We start from the raw sequence: 26242 nt of genomic DNA on the forward strand, positions 1-26242 counted from the left end.
GAGAGAGTCGTAGTCGTATTAGATGGTTTGGTCACATTAAATGTCGACCATCTGATGATCCGATTAGAAGAGTAGATGTTTTACACTCGACTTATGTTAAGAAAGGCAGAGGTAGACCTAGGATGATCTGGCCATATTGTATAAAAAATAATCTTAATTTATTAGAACTAAATGAAAATATGACATTAAATAGGACGCGATGGAGAAAAAGGATTCATGTAGCTGACCACACTTAGTGGGATAAAGGTTTTGTTGTTGTTGTTGTTGAATTTTAAATGTTAAAATTGAAAATTTATATTCTTAAATTTCAAAAAAAAAATTAAATTTGATTTGAAAATAAAATGAAGACATCACATTCTCTATTTATGCAAGCATTATATCACTATCCTCCACAATGCCCTCCATTATATTCTTGGAGATTCCCTCCACAATAAAATTCATACTATCCTTCACAATTCCACCACCAAAATATCTAAATTAATCCTCAATTTCAATTTTAAATTGTAAAATTGAATTTGATAATCTCAATTCAATTTTTGATTTCAAACTATCAACCATATCTCCTATCACTTTTTCGTTAGAGGTTGTTTGGTCGACAATATTACTTGTGCATTGCATGCCGAATATAGAGAATTTGAAAATTCAGTTGTTTATTTAGAAGAAATTGAAATTCAATGTAAAATAACAATGTATTTGAAATTCAACCCTTGGTTCATTTTCTTTGTATTTGAAATTCACCCAATTTGGCCAATTTTCATACCTCAATTTAAAGTATCGCCTGTCGCAGCATGTGTCGCCACGGCCACGGCCACAACCTCCTCCGACCACCACCAACGCATTAATTTTTTACATTGAAATACATTATTTACATTTTACATCAAACAAAGAAAATTAAATTCGTCCGTTTATTTTATAATGAACTAAACTAAATCCAAAGTATTCCAAAAACAATACATTACTCCTACATTACATTTATTATACATTGCATTATTTTCTGCTGACCAAGCAACCCCTTCAAAATTTTATCCAACCACCTTAAGCTAATCAAACTTATTCAATCTGATTTGAGTAAGTCAAGCATGATTAACCTGAGATAACCCAGCCAACCCAACTTAAGCAAATCAATCAAAACAAAGAAGGGCATAAATCACAAAAGTGTCGTGATGATGGGCTCAATAACATACGATAAGAGGATACTGGTAATATAGTTGATGATAGCGATTGTTCTTTGTCTCCTTTGTCTCTTACTTCTAAAGATGGATTTTTTATTCGTCACATCCAATATGTTTCTCATTTGTTTCTCTACAAAATCAATCTTACTAGCTCTAAAATATTAGTGAGGATCTTCAATTCTTCTTCTAACATCTCAACACTTCAAAATAAATTTCTTAATACAATTGAGGTTGTGTCATCTACCTCAATGCTTAGTCATCAAAAATGTTTTTTAAATGTGATTTAATGTATTGTACCGTCATTCACATATTTCATTATTTAAAATAGTAATGTTTAAAGTATTATTATCATTTAGGATCATTTTAATTAAGGTAAATAATTATAAATAGTGTCATATAATTCAAATAGCTAGTGATGGAGTAAAAATATGGTATTTCTTTGACATCGTCCTTTGGGTATCTTCATACAATCGTTGCTACTTGTAAGGGCATTCATTTGTACCCTTTTCTCATATGATTTTTTAATAATTTCTCTCTTCGATTCTTCCTCAAAATCAAATTCTTCCTTTTTCCAAAAATCAAGATATTTCGACTACAATTCTAACATCCACTTTCAAATTTGCCATTATCGAATAATAGCATTTTATGGGCCAAAAGATATCCTCAGCATTCACATCTGTATGATGTCAAATTTTTCAAGTCAACCCACTATGAAAATCATGTATCTAACAAGTGGCACTCTAAGATGAGAAGAAATTTAAAAGAATTTGATAGCCAGTTTTTATATTTATTTCAACAAGCAGATACAAAGAATCCTCAATACTTAAGAGCTGTTAGCTTAACTTAGTAGAGCACTACATTTTATTTTCAAGCATTTCAATTTTTTGGTATTTGTTATGAAGTAAAAGAAATATGAAGTAAAGTTTGAGGGATTTGAAATATCCCGAAAGTTATATTTTCCCTATGTGTGGAAATCACCCAAATCGAGTGATGTTACAATCAGGCATTATGCCTGCTTGTAATTCCTGCCCTCACTCCCTGTCTAACATCATTGCCTGCCCGCCTAAAACACCTGTTGTCGTCGCCTTTTTTCACATTTCAATGCATTTAAAATGTATTAGAATAAAATTAAAAAAAATGCATTTGTTTTACATCCAACCAAAAAATTGTTACATTTCTAAAAGGCTTGCATTTTAAACACCTTGTATTTCTTAAATACATGTATTTTCAAAACAACCAGCCAAATAACGCCTTAATGAATTTCAAAACTGAGACCAGTCATCTGTAATGGGCTAGCACCAAAAAGGAATCCTCAATATTTCATGGAATTATGGATTTCAAAACTAACCTCTAAATACAGCTCTGCCATCTCATCAGTCACTTGAATTGTGTCATGATGCAAAAGCTTTGGGAAATTTGATAGTTTCTCCAAGTAATCTGCAATATCAATAAGTGAATCCCTCATTCTAACATTAGGATAATTTGCGACAAGAGCAGTTTCAGGCACAGGAAAGTTGAGAGTGCCAGATATGTGAAAATCAAACAAAGTCTTCAAGAAAAGAAAAAGGCTCTGTGGATGAGAATGAAGCTGTGAAAGAATATTCTGCATCTCAATATCAAGTTGGTCAATAGCTAAGAAAAATGTGCATTCCCTGCAACAAGGAATGCAAAAGGATATGAGCAGGGCGTAAACTGATTATAATTAACCAAAAAAAAAACCCAATATAGATAAGCGGTGCACAGTTACAATGAGATGAAGAAGAACACAAACGCAGACAGGCTTCTTTACCTGCTAAGTTTAACCAGCTCAGGAAAACGGGAAATAACTGCTGCTTGAAATAATAAAGCTTTCGTATTGTCTAGTTGCAAGAACAACTTGTTAATAAAAGAAAATGCATGGATAGGCTCATCCAAATCCTGCATATAGCTATCTAGGGCATCAACATACTCCCCTCTGATGTAATGAATAAAGCCACATGCCTGAAAATCAATTCAACAAGGAAGCAGACAACATTACTAGGTTCAAATCTAACAATTAAGCCTAACAACATAAATATATTAGTCAAAAAATCCACGTAAGTTTGAATGATAGGAAATCTCTTTAACATGCCTGATAGAATTTAGCCTCCATGCAGAGAGGCAAAACAAAAGAAGTATCCCAAATTTCCTGAGGTACTGCCTTCAAAACAGAAAGTAGCCGTCTTTCCTTTATAGAATCTCTATCTTTCTGACTGTGATCATGTAATGTCAAATATTCAGCAATATGCATCAATACTCTCGCAGAAATTGTGGCTCTTTTACTTGCAACAAGGTACGCTATAAAGTCTAGTATAAAATAAATGTCTTTTTTCAAAGGCCAAACATCTTCATTGCAATCCATCTCAAAGAACCAAACAATGTCAGATTCCAAGTCAATAATAGATATTAGTGCATTTGCAATACTTTGCACCATTGAATATTGGCTTTTTGAATACTCAAGTTCATGTTTATTTTCTAGATCTACATGAGAAGCTGGTTGGCCAAGATCTGACGGATCTTTAATATGTTCTGCTTCATTGAAAGCACACTGTAGAACATCCAGAGCTGCTTCGGTGTCCAAGTAAAGGATATAGAAAAGGTTTGGTAAATTTCCAGAAAAAGATTTGAGCTTTTTTGACACTTGTGAGAGTGAAATTTTAGAATCTTCGAGTAAAAATTCCAACAATTCTTTCCAAATTGAAGGTGATCTAGAAGGAGGAAGATAACCATGTCCTGCAATCAGAATTATATAGGTTACAACTCAAAAGCTCCACCATTTTACAACAAAATCCAAGTTTGCTGGGATGTAACAGCCACTGAAAAAACCATATCAACTCAGAATAAAAGAAAAAAATACATATATCTTCCTGATGCACAAGAGCCTAAAAGCCATAATCTACTTTGTTATCATCAATCAGCAAGTTGAGGTTTACGGATAAGGATCTAGCAAAGCAAGTTCTTAAAGATAATTTACTTTTTTTGTGCAAGAGAGGTTCTTGGTCTTCCCTCTTGTCTCTCGATTATCTATCAATTCAGGATTAGCTCTCACCCTCAATTGATAGATTCACTTTACTCCTAGCCAAGCACACATCTTGCAACCCTTTGTCATACATCCTTCTCTTCTTCCCAATAATGCCCATATAAGAAGATAAAAAGCAATAAAGCAATCCACATGTGAAGAATGCACCCAAGAAATGAGGTTTAATGTTTTAATTCAAGAGAGGAGAATTGCATATAATGAATTAACTGGAAAATATTTCATTATAGTGGACACTGCAAACAAAATGCATTTTTGGAGCTTCAAATTAGAAAGCTTTTCTTCATTAAGAAGAGAACCACAAACTCTAACTGTGCTATTGGTTTATGCCCAACCGCCCTTGCATGGAAGTGGAGGGAGGTGACATACTGTTAGGAGGGGTTTTTAATAATTAATTATTTATTTATTTGAGGACCTCCTTTATTTTCCTTCTTAGTGAGGCATTATTTGTGATAGCTTAACTTTAAATTGACCTTCCTTTAGAAAAAATGAGTTTCTGCTTTTCCCTAAATTGAAGGGAGGATTCCTTATTTTGAGGTGGATTACCCATTTGTGGAGAGGTGTGGGCAGAGTGGTGGCGGAGTCCAGGATTTTGCCACAATCAATCACCCAAACTTCTCTCTCTCCCCCAAAGCATTCTTGAACCCTATTTGTGCACATCCAGTGGTTGTCTACGCGTATTCCAACTGCAGGAAATCCAAAACAGACACAACACAGATTATTTTAAAAGTTGGAAATTAAAATAGCTCCAAGACATTGCCAAAATTAATTCCAGCACTCAAAATCAACCCCCAAATAGCTGTCCAGTGGGGCTTATTCCCAATCGGAGAAAAGGGTCGTCCATTATTCTTACTATCCTAAGAGATTCAATTCAAGATACTTGGTGGCTATTTGCATTCTATGGATATCTGGTATTGAACAGGCCCAAAAAATGACCAATGTCATATGTTTCAAGAGGCAGTCAAAAGCATATTAACAGCTATCTGAGAGGAACGAGATAAGTTTCCGCAAAAATTAGAGCAAAAATAATAGATTATATTCTACTCGTACCAAAAATAAATAATATAATCCCGAATACAAAAAATAGGCCTATAATTCGAGAGTTAGGCAAGTCTCTCTCAAACCCCAACTCCTAAAACTCTAGATAATAATCATATACCCTAACCCTAATCATATTAAGCCGTATTTATAGCAAAAAATAATAACTAACAAATGAATAAATTGTCTTTTTAGCCTTGAACCTAAAAAAAGTCTTCAGATTATTTGGCAGGCTCAATGTGGCAAAAAGCACGAAGGTACCGGTCTAACATTACCCCACTCCCAATAACACACATTTTCCTCGAAGTGGAAAGAGAAAATTGTTGATTGATCAAGTCATATGGCTCCCTCATAACGACTTAATATTGCAACCATTTCCTTTTAATCAACTCTTCTTTCCCAGCTATCGATTGCAGGAGCACCCTTTTTAACTTTAGTAGCTCCAACAGAACTTTCATATCCTTAGTCAAGGTAGGGAGAAGTGAAGAAGGGTAGATTACACCAATAACACATTTCAATTGTGCACGTGAAACACTGGATAAAGTGTCAACGAAAGTAGTGAATTTAAACAATAAGTTGCCCCACCAATGCGCTTTGTGATCTCATACAAACTAAAATAACGTGTGGAGAGCTTCTCATTTATGTGTCCTATCAATGTCTTTTGTCGATAGGGTTAAAGTTGTAGATACACCCCATCTCCTATAGCAAATTGCACACCCTTTGATGCCTGTGCGACCTATTTCTTCATAAATTGTTATGCCTTCAATAAACGTCCATTCAGTTCTACCAACACCTTGTCCCTCTTCTAAATATTGATCCACTAGAGACACCGGCGCAGTGTTGTGTACATAATGCACCAAATGTGGTGGATCACAACCATAAAAGAGCTTAAAAGGAGTATTATGAGTTGTAGATATGAACAAATGTACCAATATTTTGCCCAAGGTAGCTATCGAGCCCATTACTTGGTCTTGTCAGATAGAAAGTAATGCAAATAGGTCTCCACACTTCAATTAATAACTTCAAATTGTCCATCAGTATGTGGGTGATATGTTGTACTTTTCTTCAATATAGTCCCTTGCACTCTAAACAGCTCCATCTATAAAGAACTAAAAAAGATATTTTGTCTTGATCTGACACTATTGATTCTGAATTACCTTGCAAACGGACATCTAGTATAAAAACAACAGCGATAAAAATAGCAATGTAAGGATGGTGTTAAGGGAAAAATTGAGGATGCTTGCTCAATCGGTTCACCACCACAAAGATGACGGTAATTCCTTCAAACTGAGGTGAACCTTTAATGAAATCCATTTTCACCTCCTCCCATACTTTCTACTATAATGATAGAGCTTGTAGGAACCCTCCAAGCGCTAACGTCATGTACTTGTGCCGCTAGCACACATAAAAACTTGAGACCATGTTATCCACATCTTTTCTTATTCCCACCAAATGCAAATCTACTGCTATCCTCTGGTATGTTTTGAGCATATCCAAGTGCCCCCAGATAGCATTGTCATGAAACTCCTGCAATAATTTCAGTATTTGCCTTGAATTTCGGGATCATACAATATCTTTGATAAAATAAATGTCAATCATTCAGTGAATAACCAGGATAGTTATTCTCGCCATTCATTAATATCGACCGGATCTTGCTCGATTCCCCATCTGCCTCACTTTCTTGTCTTAGGACTTTCAAATCTAAAACCAAAGGAAACTGATAATGCCAACAATTGAGCTTCCTCCATCCATCGTGATAAGGCATCGATAAACTCATTCTCTAATCACGGGCGATTTTGAATCTCAAAGTTATACCTGAATAGCTTAGATAGCCACCTTTAATGTTACTCAGTCACCATACATTGTTCTAACAGAGATTTAAATTTGCATTGATCTATATGTATTATAAAACACCACCACAACAAATAAAGTCGCCATTGCTGAAAAGCGAGCACAATTGCCACAAGCTCGCTCACAAACTGACTAGAGTCTAGCTCTCACCATCAACATTTGATAGAAATAAGCGATAGGTCATTAACATTGTATGAAGACTACGCCTAACCCATAGCCTGAAGCATCCATCTCTATAATGAATGGTTGGTTGAAGTTAGATAACACCAACACTGATAAACTCATCATAGCCTTTTTTAACTTCTCAAAAGCCTGAGTTTTCGCTTCCCCCCATGGAAAACTATCATTCTTCAATTGCTCCATTAGCAGCCACGCAATCAAGCTATAACCCTTCACAAACTTCCGGTATGCTGTAAATTCTAGAAATCATCTCAACCTCTTTAAGGTCTTAGGTAGTGAACAATCCAACATAGTCCTCACTTTTGGTGGATCCACCGACACCCCTGCAGCCGACATCACATGTTTTGAGTACACCTTCGATTGGGCAAAAAAACACTTCTTTAAGTTAGTGTAGAGCTCGTGCTCATCGAGTACCGTCAACACCTCCTTTAAATGATAAATGTGATCTTCGAAGGAATGACTGTACACTAGGATATCGTCAAAAAACACCAACACAAACTTACCTAGGAAAGACAGAAATACTTTATTCATCGGTGATTGAAATGTAGGTGGCTTGGTGAGCCTGAATGACATATCCAGAAATTCACAGTAACCCTCATAAGTTTGAAATGCAATCTTGTACGCATTGATTGACCACAACTGTATCTGATGATATTCTAAATTCAAGTCAATCTTGGTGGATAATGCGGCCCCAAACAACTCGCACAATAGCTCATCAATCATAAAGAAAGGAAGTTTAAGAGGTATTGTTTCTTTATTCACTGCCCGTTAATTCACATAGAAACGCAAAATCCCATATTTCTTTCCTAGCAAGATTGGGCATGAGAAGAGGTTCACACTATGCTTTAAGATCCCGGCCTCCAAACCCTCTCAGATAAATTTATTAATCTTGTCCTCTATACCTGAGAAGTGATATGGATGCACACTTGTTGGAGAAACCCATGGTCTTAGATTTATTGCATGCTTATGTTCCTTTCGAGTGGTAATTTGCATGACAACAAAAAAAACTTCTACATATTATTGTAAGAGTTGTTGGATAGATGTTGGAATATGCACCAACTTTAGATCATGTCTCTTCCATACTATACAACTTGATAAAGAATCCCAACCTTGCATCCTGAATTGCCCCAACCATGATCTTGAGTGTCACCAAGGTCTTGCAAAAACTAGGGTCACTGTGAAGTACCATTGTCTTGTCTCTCCCCTAAAACTTCATTATTAGGACTTTCTAATTCATCCAATAACAAAAAATATTCCATAGCAAAGAGAAAATACTAATGCCTTTCAGTGTCAAAACCACCCATTTACAAACTCCCTTGCTCATCCACCTGTCACATTCCCATCATTGCTTCAGAACTTCTCGTGTCAATCATCTCATGCCCCCAATTGCTTTACTACTTGAATAGAGATTATGTTGTGGGTGGCCCCAACATTAACCAACATCATTAAGCCCTGATCAATGATCTATCCTCGAAATTTCATAGTACGGATCGGTGTTAACCTCACCACTGAGTTCAATAAAACTTTTGCCACCTCCAAGTGAAAGTATTACTCCACCACAACCTCCAAAGTCTCTTCATCCTCTGTCTCCTCCTTGTCACACACTGTGAGAACATATACAGTTTGCAACGACGTCATAGGATAAATTTCTTATTACACTGAAAACATAACCTCTTTGTTTCCTTCTCTTGAATCCCTGTCTCTGTAAGGCGTTTGAATATCACCCCAGGTCGTGGCTCATTATTCCTGTCTTGTGGACCCTCCCTTTGGAATCCTTCTATTTAAGTTTTTAGCATTGCCATGGTTGTATTTCAGTATAACACTCCACTTGTGTTGCTCCTATTATCCCATTCCGTTACATTATTATCTTCAGCCAATTGCATTAACTTCATAGTTTCCCCCAATCCTCATTGTTTCAGCAAACGAGGCGGCTGCTCGAATTTCGGGTCTAAACTCCATGAAGTTTCCTTTCAATAATGCTTCAGGTATTTCTCTCACACGATCGGATAGCATCTCAAATTTCTCTCTATAATCCATCACGGACACTTCTTGACAAAAGCAAAAAAATTACTTATGCAAATCACTTTCTCACATCCGAATCGCTCCAACAATCAGCCTTCCTCTGTCATCAACTTTTCTTCCTTGATACCACTTTGGAGCATTCTCTTCCAACCACAAGGCCACCGCCATCAACTTTTCTTCCTCTGTCAGCTCGGTAGCAACAAAGTATCTCTTCACACGATAAACTAAACCATAGGCTCCTCTAAAGATCAACATCTTCAGCCTCCTAATGTGTGAGTCTACTCCCCAATTTCCTCGACCATAACTCATTCCACCCAAGAAAATGTGGTTGGGTTTCTTTTCTCAGCCCATATTGATTTTCCTTCTTCCACAAGTCTAGCTAGGCCCATAATCAGCTTGTTCATCCCCATAAGCTCTTGAATTGGCTTCCGACCAGAGGATTGTCATGGTTGCCGCAACAACTGACACTGGTATGGTTGAATGCAGCCCTTTGTCGGGGTCCCACCCCCCAAAGTATCTCTTCACATGGTTCCCTATTATTTGAGTCTGCTCCAGACCCCGTCACTCAATCCTACGACCCCATATCAAACTAAGACATCGACGCTACCCCCCACGTAACCCGACTATTGTCCAATCTCCTCCATTTTAGATGCCATCATTCAATTATGTGGCAGGCAATGGAGGGTTTCCTTGAAACCCCGCGATCTTCTTCATCATTTCTTTCAGGGTTGTGAATATCCCCTTCATGTATGAGAAACACTTCTCAATTCCAATATGATTTATCTCACCTCTCCCTCTGACTTCTCCTCCAAGGAATAAAATCTCTTGGACGCCATCACTAACATGTACAACTTTGATACCAATTTAATAGGAGCGATACGTTTTTAGAGAAAATAGGGCTAAAATTAAACATTTTATTCCATCAGTGTATCAAAACAAAACGATACAAAAACGAATAAAAAAAATAATAGGCCTACAATTTGAGATGTATGCAAGTCTCTCCAAACCCTAACTCCTAAGACTCCAGTTAACAATCGCATACCCTAATCCTAATTATATTAAGCACTATTTATACCAAACAATAATAAGTAATAAATGATTAAATTGCTCTTTTAGCCTTGCACCTAAAATAAGTCTTCAATTACTTGGCAGATTCGGCATTGGCGGAAAGCATGGTGGGTGTCGATCTAACACTATCCAGCATGCTTTATCAGGACGGTTTTGGAATTCTTGATCCTTCAGATCGTAGCCCCTCCTGATCTGTTTTATTTTTCTTTTTTGTTTTTATCAGCATACAACCTTCAAATTGCTGAATTAAAAGCCTCCTGAAATCAGGTTCCTGCTTTCGGAATTTATTCTTAAATTGTCTTCTCTTTGGAGAAAAATAATCAATCTATTTTTCCTCTCTTTACAATGCAGGTTGCCAGAAATCCAAAACCTCTTGAAAACTAGTAACAGCGATCATAAATAAAGAATAAATTTCCAAATCAAGTTGCTGAAAACTCCAGCAAACCAGAACATCTAACAACAATTATTGGCGTAGAAAGCTAGATTTGACAATCTCCACGGTCAGAAAACATTAAACAGCAGCTGTCCTGAATGCCAGCCAGCACAAGATATGTTGGGCAGCATCTGTAGACATAGGTGGCCGTTTTCCAAGCAGAAATAGGGCCGCAGCAGCTGTTGAACTCCTGCAGCTTATTTTACAAAGAGGGGGCTGAGGCAGACCAGAGGAAGTAATTTTAAAATATCTAGTTTCTCTATTGTTAGCAAAGAGTTCCATAGAGTTCTTGAACGTGTCTAGACTAACAGTCATTTTAATGCTGGGAAACATGTTTATTAGAATTCATAGTTTTTCTTCTTTTTTTTTCTTTTATTTTAGGGGGCCACAGTTACAAATAGAAGGGGTTACTAATGGATGAAGAGACCCCCTTTATGCATGAATACATGATTGAAAAGATAAAAAGATTCCACATTAAAGCATACATGGATTTAACTCCTCATGAATGAGAGAGCAGGGAATGTCAAAGGTGAATATGAATAAAAAAAATCAATCTTAACTTTGCTATTGATCCCCAAATCACAAAAGAAATAAAAGGCAATGATATCTTTTTTAAGGAACTTCAGTCAGTACAGAAAAATGCTCCTCATGTTCTTCAACTGCAACGTGATGGAGCAGCTATTAGCATCAGTGCGATCATCCAAACTAACTACTAAAGGATAGCATTATGAATCACTCATTGTTCACAAGAGCTATGGGGTTTTAGTCACTATATCATCAAAAAAAAAAAATGCCCATATTGTCTTAATCTCAGTAAAATTGGGAATGTATAACAACGAAATGTCAAGTCAAATTGAAAGTGGCCAACTCCTTCCAAGCTCCATCTCATTAACTTCAGCTCACTACTTTTTACTGTAATGCACATGCATCATCTATGTTCATTTATTTTATATTACTCCACATAAAATTTGTTACTCCCATAGTTTTGCCAACATATTGTTCAATTTAACAGTCATTCCTATTATCAAAACAAAAAGTACAGAAGACCAACAAGAATGTAATGAGAGGGCAAATAAAAAAGGGGAACTTCGCATGTCTTTAATTGTAAACTTCTATCTTATTTGAAGTTACGAAATTAGGAACAACTTAGAAAAATAACAATAATAATAATAATAAGTCGCAACACGGGAAAATGACATGGCTGCCACTAGCTTGATTAAGAAATAACGTTTAAAAAACTTTAAACTACATAGAACATGCTTTATCTCAGGCAAGGAATTTTACCAATGGCAAGGTGGCACAACCTCCTGCAAACCAAGGGCATACCCAAACCAAGCTGACAAAAGTTAGCCACTTTGGGCAAACCCTCTTGTATAACATAGCCAAAGTTGTTTGACATGTCTTATAATTCTATGAGAGAACGGCGCGGCTATGGTAAAATCGATTTAATACAATTTAAAAGGTACAATTTAAACTTACATAGCGCATGCTCTATCTTAGGTTCAAACTTGGGCCAAAGACAAATCATATAGGGCAACATCCGCAATAACTTCATAGACAATATCAATTATAAAATTCAACATTGTACCAGAAAGAAAATACAACTCCGAGGGATAAAAGAACATGTGTCCATAGATGCTTCAAAGTGGCAGGATCTTCATCAGTCAAATAATTTGAAGCGAGGGAATACTAATGTAGAGCATCCCATCATCGTCATCATGAAAAAGTTTAGGCAATAGTCTAGATTCATTATACCTAGGATAATTTTACGCCGCATGTGCGGTTCTTTACATTATGGTTTATTTTGAGCATTTTGTGTTGTTATGATAAAAACGAGTCCAAATAGATTATTTCGTCAAAGGACTTCTTCCTTCCATATGTCCTTGATGCCTCCTCCTCTTTCTCTATCCTTAAACATGCCCACTTATTCATGGCTTATTGAAGTTATCCCATTTCTCCTCTTTTTCCCCTCACTATTTAAAGCTTCCTCTATCTCCACAATTAAGCAACAACCACACTTCATCTCCCAGGAATTAATTGTGTTTATTGGGTAGTTATCTTCCTTTAATCTACAAATTCAAATCCATCTTTTACTTCAAAACATGGAAAATGCAAGAAAAGTTTGAGCATTTTTCTTAGTGTTTGTCGTCCCTTCATGGACTTAGTAAATTGTGCTATCTTTAGCAAGGAATTCCTTGTGCTTGGAAAATTAACTTCATGACAAAGTGCTGATTGTGGAATTGCCCATTTAAATATCTTTTTTTTTAGTTTATTCTTCTTTCTTATTAATGTTTGTGTGTAAGCCAACATGTCAGCTAAATTTGCTCACATCAACAAAGATATGAATTTGCAAGCCAGTTGTTACTTTGATGAATTTTTTTAGGATTTCTGGTCTTGTTGAGACTTATTGAGAATCAAACTTAAGACTTCGATGCATGCCTAAAACTCCATTATAATTCATCTAAAGAAAGTAATTAATAATTTATTTATAAACTTTGTTTGAATACACATGGTGAAGATCAGCAAAGGCAACATTGGTTGGATAACTTGGCCTCTCCTTCATCCATCAAATAGAAAGAAACAAAACCTGAACTAGATAAAAACTACATTTTCATTAAGGGTAAAAATATATTTTGCAGTTATGCGGAGCAAAAGCATACACAGCTACGTACTCTCTTTATAGGAATAAGAGAAACAGCAAATATTCCATCTGCACGCTCATCTAATATCATGAGACATGTATTTGAAGACCCACTAAAGGCATCCAAGCGTCCATTGAGGATTTCCAAGGTCCCATCGAGACATCCAATGCGCCTTATCATGCCATGAGAAACATCGATTACATAACAAAGTATAATAAAACTGCTTTCATGATTGTATGAAAGAGAATCAACTAGTAAAACGAGATATAAAAATAGTTTACAGAATCATGAATGTATGAAAGAGAATCAACTAGTAAAACGAGATATAAAAATAGTTTACAGAAACAACATATTGGCATGTGTCATTGACTCCGACTGCATAACTTAAATGATTATTGTCATTTCAGTAACTTTTAGGTAATAACTGAATATTATAAATCAGTTTGCTCATAAAATGTAACAAACAAGAGCATAATCCTATGACTGAAACATTCAACCAGCTAGCATGATCCAGAATAAAAGATTGTTCTTGAGAAATTTCAGAATTGATACCTGGAGGAAATGCAAGACCTTGAAAGCAATACTTCAGATAAACAAGCATTCTGTACCTGCTTCATCTTTTTTGTAAGTCAATTTTTTAAATTAGGATATAAAAAGTTTAATTTAAAAAAGTAATATGAAGTCTTAAAACAAAATTATTATGAACAGCTGCTGATGAATGAAATAAAAGATAGAAACCATGCATGCTACGATAGTTTTTTCAAGACAACGGCGTGCCAAGTAGAGATGGCTCCCGTCACTGGCAATGCGAATACTAAAAGTTGGTTTACCCAAATACCAGTAGTAGAGAGGTTTTATGTAATCAAACCTACAACTCTGACTCACATTGTGATGATCCCACTAGTAGTACAAGTTCCAGCATTAGAAACAGTTTTCTTATATTAATAAAAGCAAAAGACGAGCAGAGAATTAGCATCCATAGATCATAAACCCAAGTATTGTTAGATTGATATCCTTCTGAAGAACTGATAGGGATCCAACCTTCTAGTTCTAGAAAAATAAGAAGATGCACTTAACTTTAGCCTCCATTTAACCAATTCCCATGACCATGCAACAAAACAGAAAAAAAATAAATAAATAAAATTCATCGATCTTTGTCATATGATTATTAGAAATAAAATGAAAAGATGGTCCAACCAAAAAAGGTAAAGATTTAAAAAGAATTCTTGAACTCACATGCAGAGAAAAGCACCGCCTCTAGGAAGAATTTTTTATAGGCACTTAGGTATCTTAAGAAAATCTCAAGAGAAAAAAACACACAGCTCCAGCCAGTGCACCATAAGAAACAAATTACAATTAACAAGAACGCCATACGATGCAAATTTAGCAGCCCTCTTCACAAGAAATAAACAAGGGTTGTAATGCAATACCCAATAGAAGCGACATCAATACTAGAGCTACTATGTAGGCCCAACAATAGTTCCTCTAGAGGTGCTTTAAAATCATTTAAACCTTTATTGAAAAGATATATCAGTGCACCATATAATCCATGTTCCCGGCATAACCTCACAACCTGAATAAAGAACATAAACCTGTAAGTTATGGATTTGACAAAAAAAAAGGGATAATTGAAACATGGTGGCAAGATAAAACAACAATAAGTTCACAAGTACATCTCACATCACCTGATTAAAATCCAAGGAAGAAATGTCCATGTGAAGAACGCATTGCTCAACTCGTTCTAACCACCCTTTGATACTATAATGCTCTACCAACGCTTGCATGATCTACAAGTTCGTCAGAAAGATAAATAAATGAATCGACCTTGCAAATTGGTGTGAAAACTACCTACAACAATGACCTAATATTTGCAGAAAGTACCTCAGGAGGCAAACATCCTAACATATCCCTTAATATATATGGCTCTAAAATCTCCAAAAAAGTGCCTGCAACATGCAAAATATTAATGCCTACCAAACAGCATGCAAAGAAAATATGATGCCCAAAAAAGGATATATAACTAATCAGAACCAACTAGGTCAGAGGCTGAGATTTAAGACATTTACAAATAGTTAAACAATAGAGAAGAAAAAGCAATCCTAAAGAACTGAATAACATGTAGGAGGCCCTGATGTGCCTCTGAGATAATTTTTTCACCTGATAATAACACGAGTGTAAGCTATATCAAAAATGATGTTGGTAAAGTATGCATGCATTCAGGTGTTTTTCTTATTGACAGATCATTTATGGAAGCATATGCAGACTTTAGCCTTACAACATCTTTAATCTAAGAAAATCTCATTAAAGAAGACTGTATCGTATCTAAGAAGATTTTTATACCTTCATGTTGAACAGCAACAAATTTTGAGAAGATTCCATCAAATAATAAGTCAGTCTTTTTTATGTGAACACAAAATTCTACAGCAACCCCGCCAACACGAGCATACTGTTCCGCTATCTCAAAGCGCACAGAACTATCAGTGATGCTAGGGTCTTCCTTTAAGCCAATTTTATCTATTTGGTTGTAAAAGGCTATGGAAATATAAGAGAACACTTCATCAACATATGATGAGATCAGCTCAACTAAATAAGGCATTATGGCCTCCCGGATAGCAGTGACCGTTCTAGGGAGATCAATTACCCCATGTGCATGGCCATCATAAAGTCTCATCGCCATATCTAATGCACCCATCCAGTCACCTGCCTTCTGAAGAACCTGAATTCGTTCTTTCCATGGCAGAAGGCGAGAAATTATGAGATGCATGGGACCAAGTATGTAGATTGTAGCCCCTCTTACAGCTACTGAATTATGGTAAGCCTTCTCTGGATTTCCAAAGGTATTCATATAGTGGGTATGATATATAATGAAATCATCCATGCTAGAGCAATCTACAGTAAGATTTGTTTGATGAAGTTCTGCTCCATCTCTTGAAAACAAGCAGAGTTGTCCTCGGATAGAAAGAATCACCAACATCTATGAAAAGAAAGAACCATCACAGATAAGGAATGTATGGATGAAGATAACCTATGACCTGAGTAAATTACCTGATCATCCAACCATGCAACACCTATTGCAGTGCTATCCAGGGTCCACTCATTGTGCCTTCTTATCTTTGATTTGGCCAACCTGAATATCTGAATTTTCTTATCCCAAGCTATGGCTAGCCATGCAACTTTATCTGAAATAATGCTTCATGCAAATAGGTGATTTTTTTCAATAAATAAATGAAAGAAAATGTAAAAAGTTGGATATAATCCTTACCTAGAGAGGAATCATGAGAATGGCCCATACATTTCCAGGCTGCATAAGGCATGGAACCTTCCCGTACTCCATCTGGTTTAGAAAGATTTTCATAGACTTGGACAGTAGGACTAAGCCTTACCTTAAAGAAGCAACATAGAATGCAAAAAAGAAAATAAAAAAAAGAAAATAAAAACTTAGATCAAGCATTCAATTAGAATAAATGCATGCTTTCTACTTGTTCATAAGCATCAGACTGCAAATTTACCACTAGAGCATTTTGGTTGGTGGCCAAAACGACCACACCTTCTTCAACTATGGAGGGGTTTCCATTGAACAGCTTCCAGCCGGTGTCAGCCCCAACTACACCACCAACCTTTGCACCTAGACCGCTGGAAGGGACTGAGGAATAGACTTGAGAAGATGTGCTACCAACATCTTGAGAATTATCCATCACAACAGGGCATGCACACAGAACAGTGCTATTTTTTTGGCCATCTAGAAGGCACTGTTGAATAAAAACAGTCCTTTTTAGTATCCAGAAGCTGACAAAGATGCAGAAATTTTGGGATAAATGCATTCAGAAACAAGGAATTAAGCCGGGTATGATAAACCTGAGTCTTAATGGAGAAATGGTGAAGAATAAACACCGAAGAAGTATGAAGAAGAACAAGACCCTTGGAATCGCCGGTGACAGCTTTGAATTGGCGTGATACTTGTGAATCTTGCTCCAGAAACAAAGTATGTGTTACCGGTGCATTATGCTCTCCAGTGATAACTTTAGCTGACGTCCCTCTTTGTACGTCCCATATGGTAAGATGGCCATCAAAGTATCCAACTAGCAGTAGGTCACCCTGTTGATTGAAGCACATAGAAGTCACAGGTACTGGAATTTTCTCGCCAGATGAACCAAATGTCAGCATCTGAAACAAAGAATTTTGATGTTTTTGATTTCTGAACAATTAGTGGCGGCGGCTTGCAAAAATAAAAAAGGAATAAATCACTAAAAAGGACAGAAAAGTTGAATTTGTAGGCAAGTGTGGAAACTTATCAGCCTCTAGGAAATGACAAAAGCATCAAGAATTGGAAAAAAAGATGCACATTGAAAATAAAGTTAGATCAAATATAGTTACAAGGGCCTGAAGTTCTAGAGCAGTAAAAATTGCGAGGAAAAAGAATGAGTCTAGGAAGATGGAGGAAGAGGCGAAGATGTGAAGGGTAACATATATAGCGATGAAAAAGAGAGCATGAATGATGTTGAATATGGAATTAATAGTATGATAGGAACCGGAATCAAAATCAAAGAGCAATTTGCAATAGATACGCAGGAAAACCCTAGATAAAGCTAATTTGATTAATATCAAAGCAAACAAACAAGATACATGGGATAATCAACAATTCGAGAGGTGGATCGTCTCTCCACAAACCCTAAACACCGCTAGGAATACAGAGAAAAGAAAAACTGCAGCCAAAACAAAACAAAAAGCAAACCCTAACCGATTAGCCATATGAAATACTCTCCAAAATCCATTCAAACTTTCCCCAAAAACCCTTCTTAATTCCCCTCCTATTGTATGTGATTAATGGTTATGTGGGCCTCACCCAAAAGCTGAAATCGTCTGCCACAACACCTAGGTTGTCAGCCTTTCTCGGCTAGGCCAGATGGCTTGGCCAAGCCGGCTAGTTAGACTCAGTCTAGCTGGTCCAGACCGGTCTTCCTTGGAGCTATCTCAGACTCGGTCTGGCTGGTCCAAACCGGTCTTCCTTAGACCGATAGCTCGTCCGGAGGATCGGCTCTCTCATATGCAAGAGCAGGCATATCAACACTCCCCTCCCAAATAAGCACTCTGTCCTCATGGTGTAATGATGAAAACTGCTTTTGGATCACTTCACAAGGCTCTCGCATTATTTAATAATTTAGCAAATCTATTCACTTAATTAGTGTCTCCTTTGCTCCACCCACTCCTCACTACGCTCCTTCGACCTGTAAAGGTTACAAAATCACCCTCATGTCTTCTGTCAGCATTAGAGGTAATGAAGACGAGGGTGTATAATCTTCGATAGCATGCCTCAGCCATGAAACATGAAAAGATTGGGTATAGTGTTGGTGATAGCAGTAGCCTCAAAATATAGGCCACTGCCCTGATGCTTGATGTAACCTTATAGGGTCCAAAATATCATAGAGAAATTTTTTTGCTCCTCTGACTGGCCAATATCTTCTGTCGGTAAGGCATCAGTTTCAAGTAAACCATGTCTTCGAATTTGAATATATCTCTCTTCTATGTCCATTTGTTTTCTTCTACATGATTTGTTGGTGCTCTAAGTAGATGCCCCCTTGAGCTCTGTCTTTTGTCCCTCTCCTTCAAGTATTGATCGACACTAGATACCAGTGTGGTACTATGCCCATAACGTATCAGGTGAGGTAGATCCCGAAAATACAAAATATTGAAAGGTGTAATTTGAGCTACAGTATGATATGAAGTATTATACCAATATTCAGACCACACGATCCATTTGGCCCAAATCTTTAGCGTATATAATACAAAATAATGCAGGTATGTGTCCACACTCCTGTTAACCACCTATGTCTAGCCATTAGTTTGGGGATGATATCTTGTGCTCTTTTGAGGACGGTTCCTTGTAACCTGAACAACTCCTCCGAGAATTGGTTGAGGAATAATTTGACTATATTTGATACAATAGACTTCAACATTCCGTGTAAACAGACCATTTCACATATGAGCACTGTAGCGATTGAGACAGCGGTGTAAAGATGTCGAAAGGTAATGAAATGTGCATACTTGCCTAGGCAATCCACTACCAACGAAGATCATTGTAAACCCTTCTAATTGTGGCAACTCCTCTAAAAGATCCATCGTCATTTCTGCCTAAACCTTCTCCGATAATGCTAAGGGTTGAAGAAAACCTTGCCTCCATGTCTTTTACATCTTTGTGCATCCCCACCTACAAAAATTATGTCGATATGCGATTATATATCTTATGTACCCCCAAGTGTCCCCCAATTGCACTGCCATCAAACTTTTAAACTACGTTTGGGTATATACTCCAATGATCTCGGCAACACGAACCACTCTTAGTAGAGTAGTTGTTGCCCCCTCAGTGCGTATTCTAGATGAATATTCATATCCTATAGCAGCTACCCGTATTTACCTTGGCCCTTCATCTTGTTCACTCTCCCGTCTTAGGGCTTCCCAATCTAAGACAGTACAGTAATGTTGTCAACTGGGGCTCCACCTTTCTCAATAGTGCATCTATAGCTCTATTCTCCAATCATGTTCGGTGTTGAATCTCAAAATCATATCCCAATAACCTGCATTGCCACCTCTGATGTTCCTCAATCAACATCCTCTGCTCCAAAATAAACTTTAAGCTCCTATGATCTTTCCTGATTAGAAAGTCTCATCCCAATAAATATAGCCACCAATTTTAAATGACCAATACAATGACCATTAACTCCTGCTCGTATACTGACTTGAGTCTCACCATAGATGTGAGCACCTAGCTGAAGTAAGCAATCAGTCGCTAGTCTTGCATGAGTACTGCTCCCAATCCGTACCCTGACACATCTGTTTCTACCATAGATGGTCTACTAAAGACTGAAAGTGCTAATATAGAAACGTTGGCCATGGCTCTCTTCAGACGTTTGAAGGTCTATGTTGATGCTTCCCCCCACTTAAAACTGTCTTTCTTCAATTGTTTCGTCAGCGGCCATGTTATCGGGTCGCACCCCCTCGCAAATTTCTAATAGTGTCCAACAAGACCTAAGAACCTCTCAATTCCTTCAAATTTTTTTGGTAAATGCCAGTTCACCATAGTACCGATCTTGGACAAATCTACTACTACTTCTACCCAAGTCACCACGTGCCCTAGGTACTCAATCTGTAACAGTGCAAAAGAACATTTCTTTAAGTTGTTGTACAATTGGTGCTCCCTTAACATCTCCAAAACTGTCCTCAGGTGCCCTACATGCTCTATATTTGTATAACTGTAGATCAAACGTCGAATACCAGAATGAATTTCTTGAGGTAAGATTGAAAACCTTGATTCATGAGAGATTGAAATGTGGTCGGAGTATTGGTGAGGCAAGATGACATTACCAAGAACCCGTAATGTCCTTTATGTGTTTGAAACGCTGTCTTGTGTACATCAACTAGGTTCATCTTGATCTAGTTGTATTTTGATTTAAGAAAGATCTTCGACAAAATAGTTGCCAATGAAGCTCTCTTAGCAGCTCATCGATCAAATGGATAGGAAACTTTTCCAATACAATTTTCTTGTACAAAGCTTAGTAGTCCGTGCAAAATCTCTAGCTACCATATTTTTTCTTCACCAATAGATCGAACTGGAAAAGAGCTCACACTAAGTCTAATAATCCCGGCTTCGAGCATCTCTCGGATCAACTTCTATAACTCATCCTTCTGAATCTGAGGATATTAGTATGCTCTGATATTGATAGGAGAGACTCCCTCCTTCAAAATAATGGCGTGCTCATGCTCGCTCGGTGGTAATAATCTGCACTGCTGCTAAAAGACGTCAGAAACTTTTGTAGGAGTTGTTGAACACCCTTAGGGAACTCTTCTGACTCTAGATCCCGGATCTCTTTTATGCTATGCAACTCCACCAAATAGCCTATTCTTGCTCCCCCTATCTTCTTGACCTTGATTTTGAGTGAGACAATGGTTCTCCATAGGCCAGCACCACCTTCCTACCCTCAAGGATTTCCCGTCCACCTTCATCTCCACAGGCATTTGCAGTCACTTCATTCTCAGAATCACATCAGTGTTGCCCAAGTCTAAGGAGAGGAAGTCCTCCACCACCTGTAAATCATGTAATGTTAAAACTAATCTCTTACACCACCTTCCCTGTCCCCATCATGACCTAAAAGCTCCCTGTATCTATGAGCTCTAACATTAGTTGATCCACGACATGATTGGAAATGAAACTATGAGTGGTCCCACTGTCCACCAGCACCACAATCGGCTGCTCCTTGATCTGTTCCTCATCTTCATAGTGTGATTCAGAGCAAATCCTAACATTGAATTGAGGGACCTCTCCGCTACATCAAAGTGCAAATGCTCATCTTCCTCCACCGTGTCTTCCCTCGACTTCTCACTAGTTGTCTTCTCTCCCTCGCGAACTAAAAGGACTTGAAGCACGCGCTCCTTACAACGATAATTTGGGGCATACTTCTCGCCATATCGGAAATATAATCATTTTGCTCTCTTATCCAGCATTTTTTGCCTTGGTAAGGCTCTTGCTTGCCCCTACAGGTCCGCGTATTCCTCTCCTTCAGGGTCCTTGTTGTCACGGCCCTCAAGGCACGCTTGTAGAATCCTCTCATGGTGTTGCCTTTACTGGTATTCTTCATATGTTTCTTGTCTTCCAGCATCTAGAAAAGCTCCATCATCTTCCTCAATCCCCGCGGTCTCAATGGTCAGATGACTGCTCGGATGTCGGGCATTAGGACTTTGAAGAATTTCCCTCTAGTCCTACTGCAAAAATACCACTCAGTGGCCCCGACCATAACTCAAATCTCTTCGTATTATGTGAACATCCCCTCCTGAGTCAAAATATAAATTGCTCATGTAGGTCTACTTCTCGAATCGTTTGGAAACATTACAACAGACTATCCTTATACTCCTCCCACGAACGGATCGGATGCCTCACCTCCATCTACAGAAACCAAGCATAACCCTTATGTAATGAGCTTCTCTTCTCAGTTAACCCATTTATTGTAAAGTATCACTCCACTTGGCACAACCACCAATGTGCATCTTTCCCTTCGCATCACCACCCCAACTTCCTCTCCCTCTGGTGTTTTCCCCGCTGTGTTTAGAGTGAAATTCCCTCCTTCAGTCATAGCCATACCCCACTCCCACTTCTCCTTCTTTCTTTGTGCTAATCTATGTTTGTGCCCCTAGCATAACCCCTCCTCCCATTTTCATCCTCCTCCCCTCCAAAAGTTTCTACTCCATCCTCTCTCGGAGTCCTAGGTGGAAGCCCTTGATGGTAGATGCTTTCCTCATTGTCCTCTAGTTTGATCTTCTTCCCTTTCAATTTAGCTAAGGATTCTCTGATTAACACTTGGTTAGGGTTTACATATTAAATCGTCAACGGATTCTTAACTTTGCATCTCAATGAGAATTTTTATCAACTCCTCAAAACACTCGAAATGATCCTCCATTAGTCTATTCTTGGAAGAAAATCTCTCGAGTTGTTCCTCCATTCGGGTTTTCATGAAAAACAACCTATCATCTATGGTGGTGAATATTTCTTCCATTCTCAATCTGATTTACCCACTTCTCCTTTCAAGTCATTCACTTTCTTTGTTATCCTTCTTCCAAAATTTCGCTTTGATACCAATTTGAAATGAACTGGAGTCAAAATCAACGAGCAAGTTGCAATAGATATGTGAGAAAACTCAAGATAGGTCTAATTTAATTAATATCAAAATAAATAAATAAGATACAAAGGATGATCTACAATTCGAGAGGTAGATCGTCCCTCCACAAATTCTAGAAGTCACTTGGAACACAAAGAAAAAAGAAAAATTGTAGCCGAAACAAAACACAAAGCAAACCCTAGCTAGTTAGTCCTAATAAATACTCTCCAAAATCCATTCAAATTTTTTTTTTCCAAAAACCTCCTTAATTCCCCTCCTCCTGTACATGATAACGACTGTGTGGATCCCACCCAAAAATTGGAATCGACTTTCACAACTCCTAGGGCTTCAGCCTCTCTCGGCTAGGTTGATTGGGTTTGGCCATTCCAGACTGGTCTTCCTTGGACCGACAGCTCGCCAAGAGGGTCGACTCTCCCATCTACAAGAGCAGGCATATCACAGTGTTGAATATTATATTACCCCTAGAATATAACCATGATATAAGAGTTTCTTGCCAAGCTAAGCAGATTTCCAGACATTCACAAAATGATTATTGTTCAATGTCTAAAGCGCAAAGCAAAAATGTTTTGATAAATGTGATCTTCAGTTATGACTCTTAAAGTCATGAGCACTAGTAATACCAAACCAAATAAGACAAATAGTGGGGTTCAGTAGCTATGCCTTGGCTAAAACTTAAAAATCTTAATTTCACAATGTTTTTCGCATCCACCTAACTACTATCCTCATGCAATAATTCCTCATGAGAAGAATTCCCATGTTGTGGCAATTCCACCCATAATGTAATGGGTTACTCCTACAGCACGTCCTTGTACAATTCTTAAGCTCTAAACGAGGTAGCAAAATTAACTTTTCATTTGTTATGAGCCCAACTGATAAGTTCAATGAGTTCAAGTTATCTAAACATATCATTTGGATACATTGTTTGCTACTAGCTAAACAAGATGTTAAAAGTTGATATGCAACAAAATTTATTATTAAATCCAATATAGTTTGATCTAACAAATTCAAGTCATCTTGAATACTAATAAATGATTGGAAATTGACATCAAAAGTGGAAGTAAAACAATCTATAAAGAAACACTCCAAGGAATAAAAGATTAGTGGCCGCAAATGTCAATCATCGACAAGTTACTTGTGGACATTGTAATTAAGCATTAAACTTCAATGACCATACTGTTATTCCTCTTGTCCTTTTTTTCCTGTTATTGGAAAAAAAAATCCAGGTTCCAGTTGGCCAGTTCATAGATAATGGAGGATTACTTATTAAAAACAAGTACTATCCTTCACATCAATTTCACGACAAGATCCTTAAAAAACTCAAACCTTTCCATCCATGTTATCAGCATAATGAGGGGAATATTTGCAGGGAAAGACAAGAACAACGCCTTTTGATGTGCCCACTGCTATAAAATTCATATGCACTGCTAATACATGTGGCAATCCATAATCATGCTTGAACGTTTGTGAAGAAAAAGCACGAGTAATCATGTTGTCCAGGTCCATTTGCAGATAACCAACAGCAGGTGGTCCTCTGCGAATGCCTTCAAGCCTCATTGGCTGTGCAGCTGCACCCTCTTCCCAATGCAAGCCGGATGAGGCCTTTCGCTTCTCAAGCTCTTCAGCCCAGTCTAACGGCTTCATAGGTGTAGAAGATTTCTTCTCCGCATTCTGTGTGCCTTCCACTTCATTCGCTAACTGGCCAACCAGACTATCTATTTCACTGGAAGTCCCGCTCTCTTCCCCGATGCTACTATTTTTTCCGTCACTATTATTAAAACTTTCAGCTTCACTTGATATAATTTCCCGCGATGCCTCATTAGTGGTAAGATCATGTTCATCGTTGGCGTCAGCTTTCTTTACAGATAGTAAATCGTCATTCATTTCAAGAACATTCACATGAGTGTGCGCTGGGGTTGACCTAGGGGAAGGCAGGTCCTCCAGAATTTCCTTAGATTCAAATTGCAAAAGAGAATGCGACAAATCCTCTTTCACATTCTCAGATGTTTCTCCATCGCTAACAAAAAAAGACCGCTCCTTCTCAGTAGAAACTACATCGCCCTGAAGCAGTTCATCTGCTGCAACATCAAAGCCTGACAAAGCAGAAGAACCGATAGTTAAGGAAGAATCTACTACTCCAACATCCTCATCGCCTCCCAACCGCCCACTTGATGAGGCCACCAAGGAAAAATCACGTTCATCCAAATCTTCCGAGACGAAGCTTGCGTCCACATCCAGCCCTCCCGTCGAATCCTCAAGCAACAAAACCTTTTGAATAGATCCGCCGCTTGATCTTTTAGACTTGATCGCCGCCGCATGAGGAGTCGGAATGGACCTGGATGCGGCTGCAGCAGCCGCGAGTGCTGCGCCAGGCCTAGGCTTCGGCCTTACGCCAGTGAACAAAGAAGGAAACTGGCGGGCGGATGAAGAAGACCTGGAAGCATTAGAGTAGCTCGCATACCCCAGAGAAGAAAGATAGGAAAAGGAGGAAACTTCCCCTGCTCTTCTCCATTTGTAGGGTTCTTCTAGGGTTTCCACAAATGATGATGACGGGTGATCGGCATCATCTCCATCTCTCAGTTCTTCCTCGCGGATTGTGACAATCTCTTTGTGGAGAGCATGAGAGATGGAGGGTAGAGCTCCGGGAGCGGGAGAGGAATCCGAATCGGTATCGTTCAAGATTTCGTCCACGGTGCGGCGATGCGTGGCAGTGGGCTCGCCCTCCTCGCTACTGTCTGATGAGAGATCGCCACCACGCGATCGCAGAAACAATTCGAGGTCGAGCTCCATGGGAACTCCGCGCGAAGTGCTCCTTGCTCCGCAGAACCACAAGGCAGGAGTAATGTTATTTAGGCTTATTGAATTTGAACTAAAATAATGCAACGCATGAACTGAGTTATGAGTTGGTTCATTGTTAAATTTGATTTTATAATTGAATTGAATGTAAACAAGATTTTAATTTTGCTAAGGTAATCTAGTGTTTGTTTTTTGTCAACTGGGTAGTTGATAACCAGTCTAAGTGAGGAGATTAATTTAAATTGGTTGGATTTTAGGCTTATTTTGGCTACAATTAGCCATAATTAATTTAGGATCATTAGGATCATCTATAGTTTGTACCT

The 26242-nt window shown here is 37.9% G+C and overlaps 1 protein-coding gene across 2 annotated transcripts in view; it reads right to left on the reverse strand.

The window, feature by feature from the left end:
* LOC110020365 (vacuolar protein sorting-associated protein 8 homolog) overlaps positions 1 to 26003 on the reverse strand; it is a 39060-nt gene extending 13057 nt beyond the window's left edge. For both annotated transcript variants that reach the window (XM_020718441.1, XM_020718443.1), the window contains exons 1-13: positions 24450 to 26003; positions 17317 to 17625; positions 16971 to 17210; positions 16724 to 16844; positions 16507 to 16640; positions 15802 to 16435; positions 15343 to 15407; positions 15147 to 15248; positions 14892 to 15034; positions 14014 to 14069; positions 3283 to 3923; positions 2962 to 3152; positions 2521 to 2824 (exon numbers count right to left, since the gene is read on the reverse strand). In XM_020718441.1, the coding sequence (XP_020574100.1) occupies positions 2521 to 2824; positions 2962 to 3152; positions 3283 to 3923; positions 14014 to 14069; positions 14892 to 15034; positions 15147 to 15248; positions 15343 to 15407; positions 15802 to 16435; positions 16507 to 16640; positions 16724 to 16844; positions 16971 to 17210; positions 17317 to 17625; positions 24450 to 25913 (4404 nt within the window). In that variant the 5' untranslated portion in view covers positions 25914 to 26003. The remainder of the gene's footprint in view (positions 1 to 2520; positions 2825 to 2961; positions 3153 to 3282; positions 3924 to 14013; positions 14070 to 14891; positions 15035 to 15146; positions 15249 to 15342; positions 15408 to 15801; positions 16436 to 16506; positions 16641 to 16723; positions 16845 to 16970; positions 17211 to 17316; positions 17626 to 24449) is intronic.
* Between the last annotated feature and the right edge of the window lie 239 nt (positions 26004 to 26242).

This window comes from Phalaenopsis equestris, unplaced genomic scaffold (genome assembly GCF_001263595.1).
Source record: "Phalaenopsis equestris unplaced genomic scaffold, ASM126359v1 Scaffold000094, whole genome shotgun sequence".
Taxonomy (NCBI): domain Eukaryota; kingdom Viridiplantae; phylum Streptophyta; class Magnoliopsida; order Asparagales; family Orchidaceae; genus Phalaenopsis; species Phalaenopsis equestris.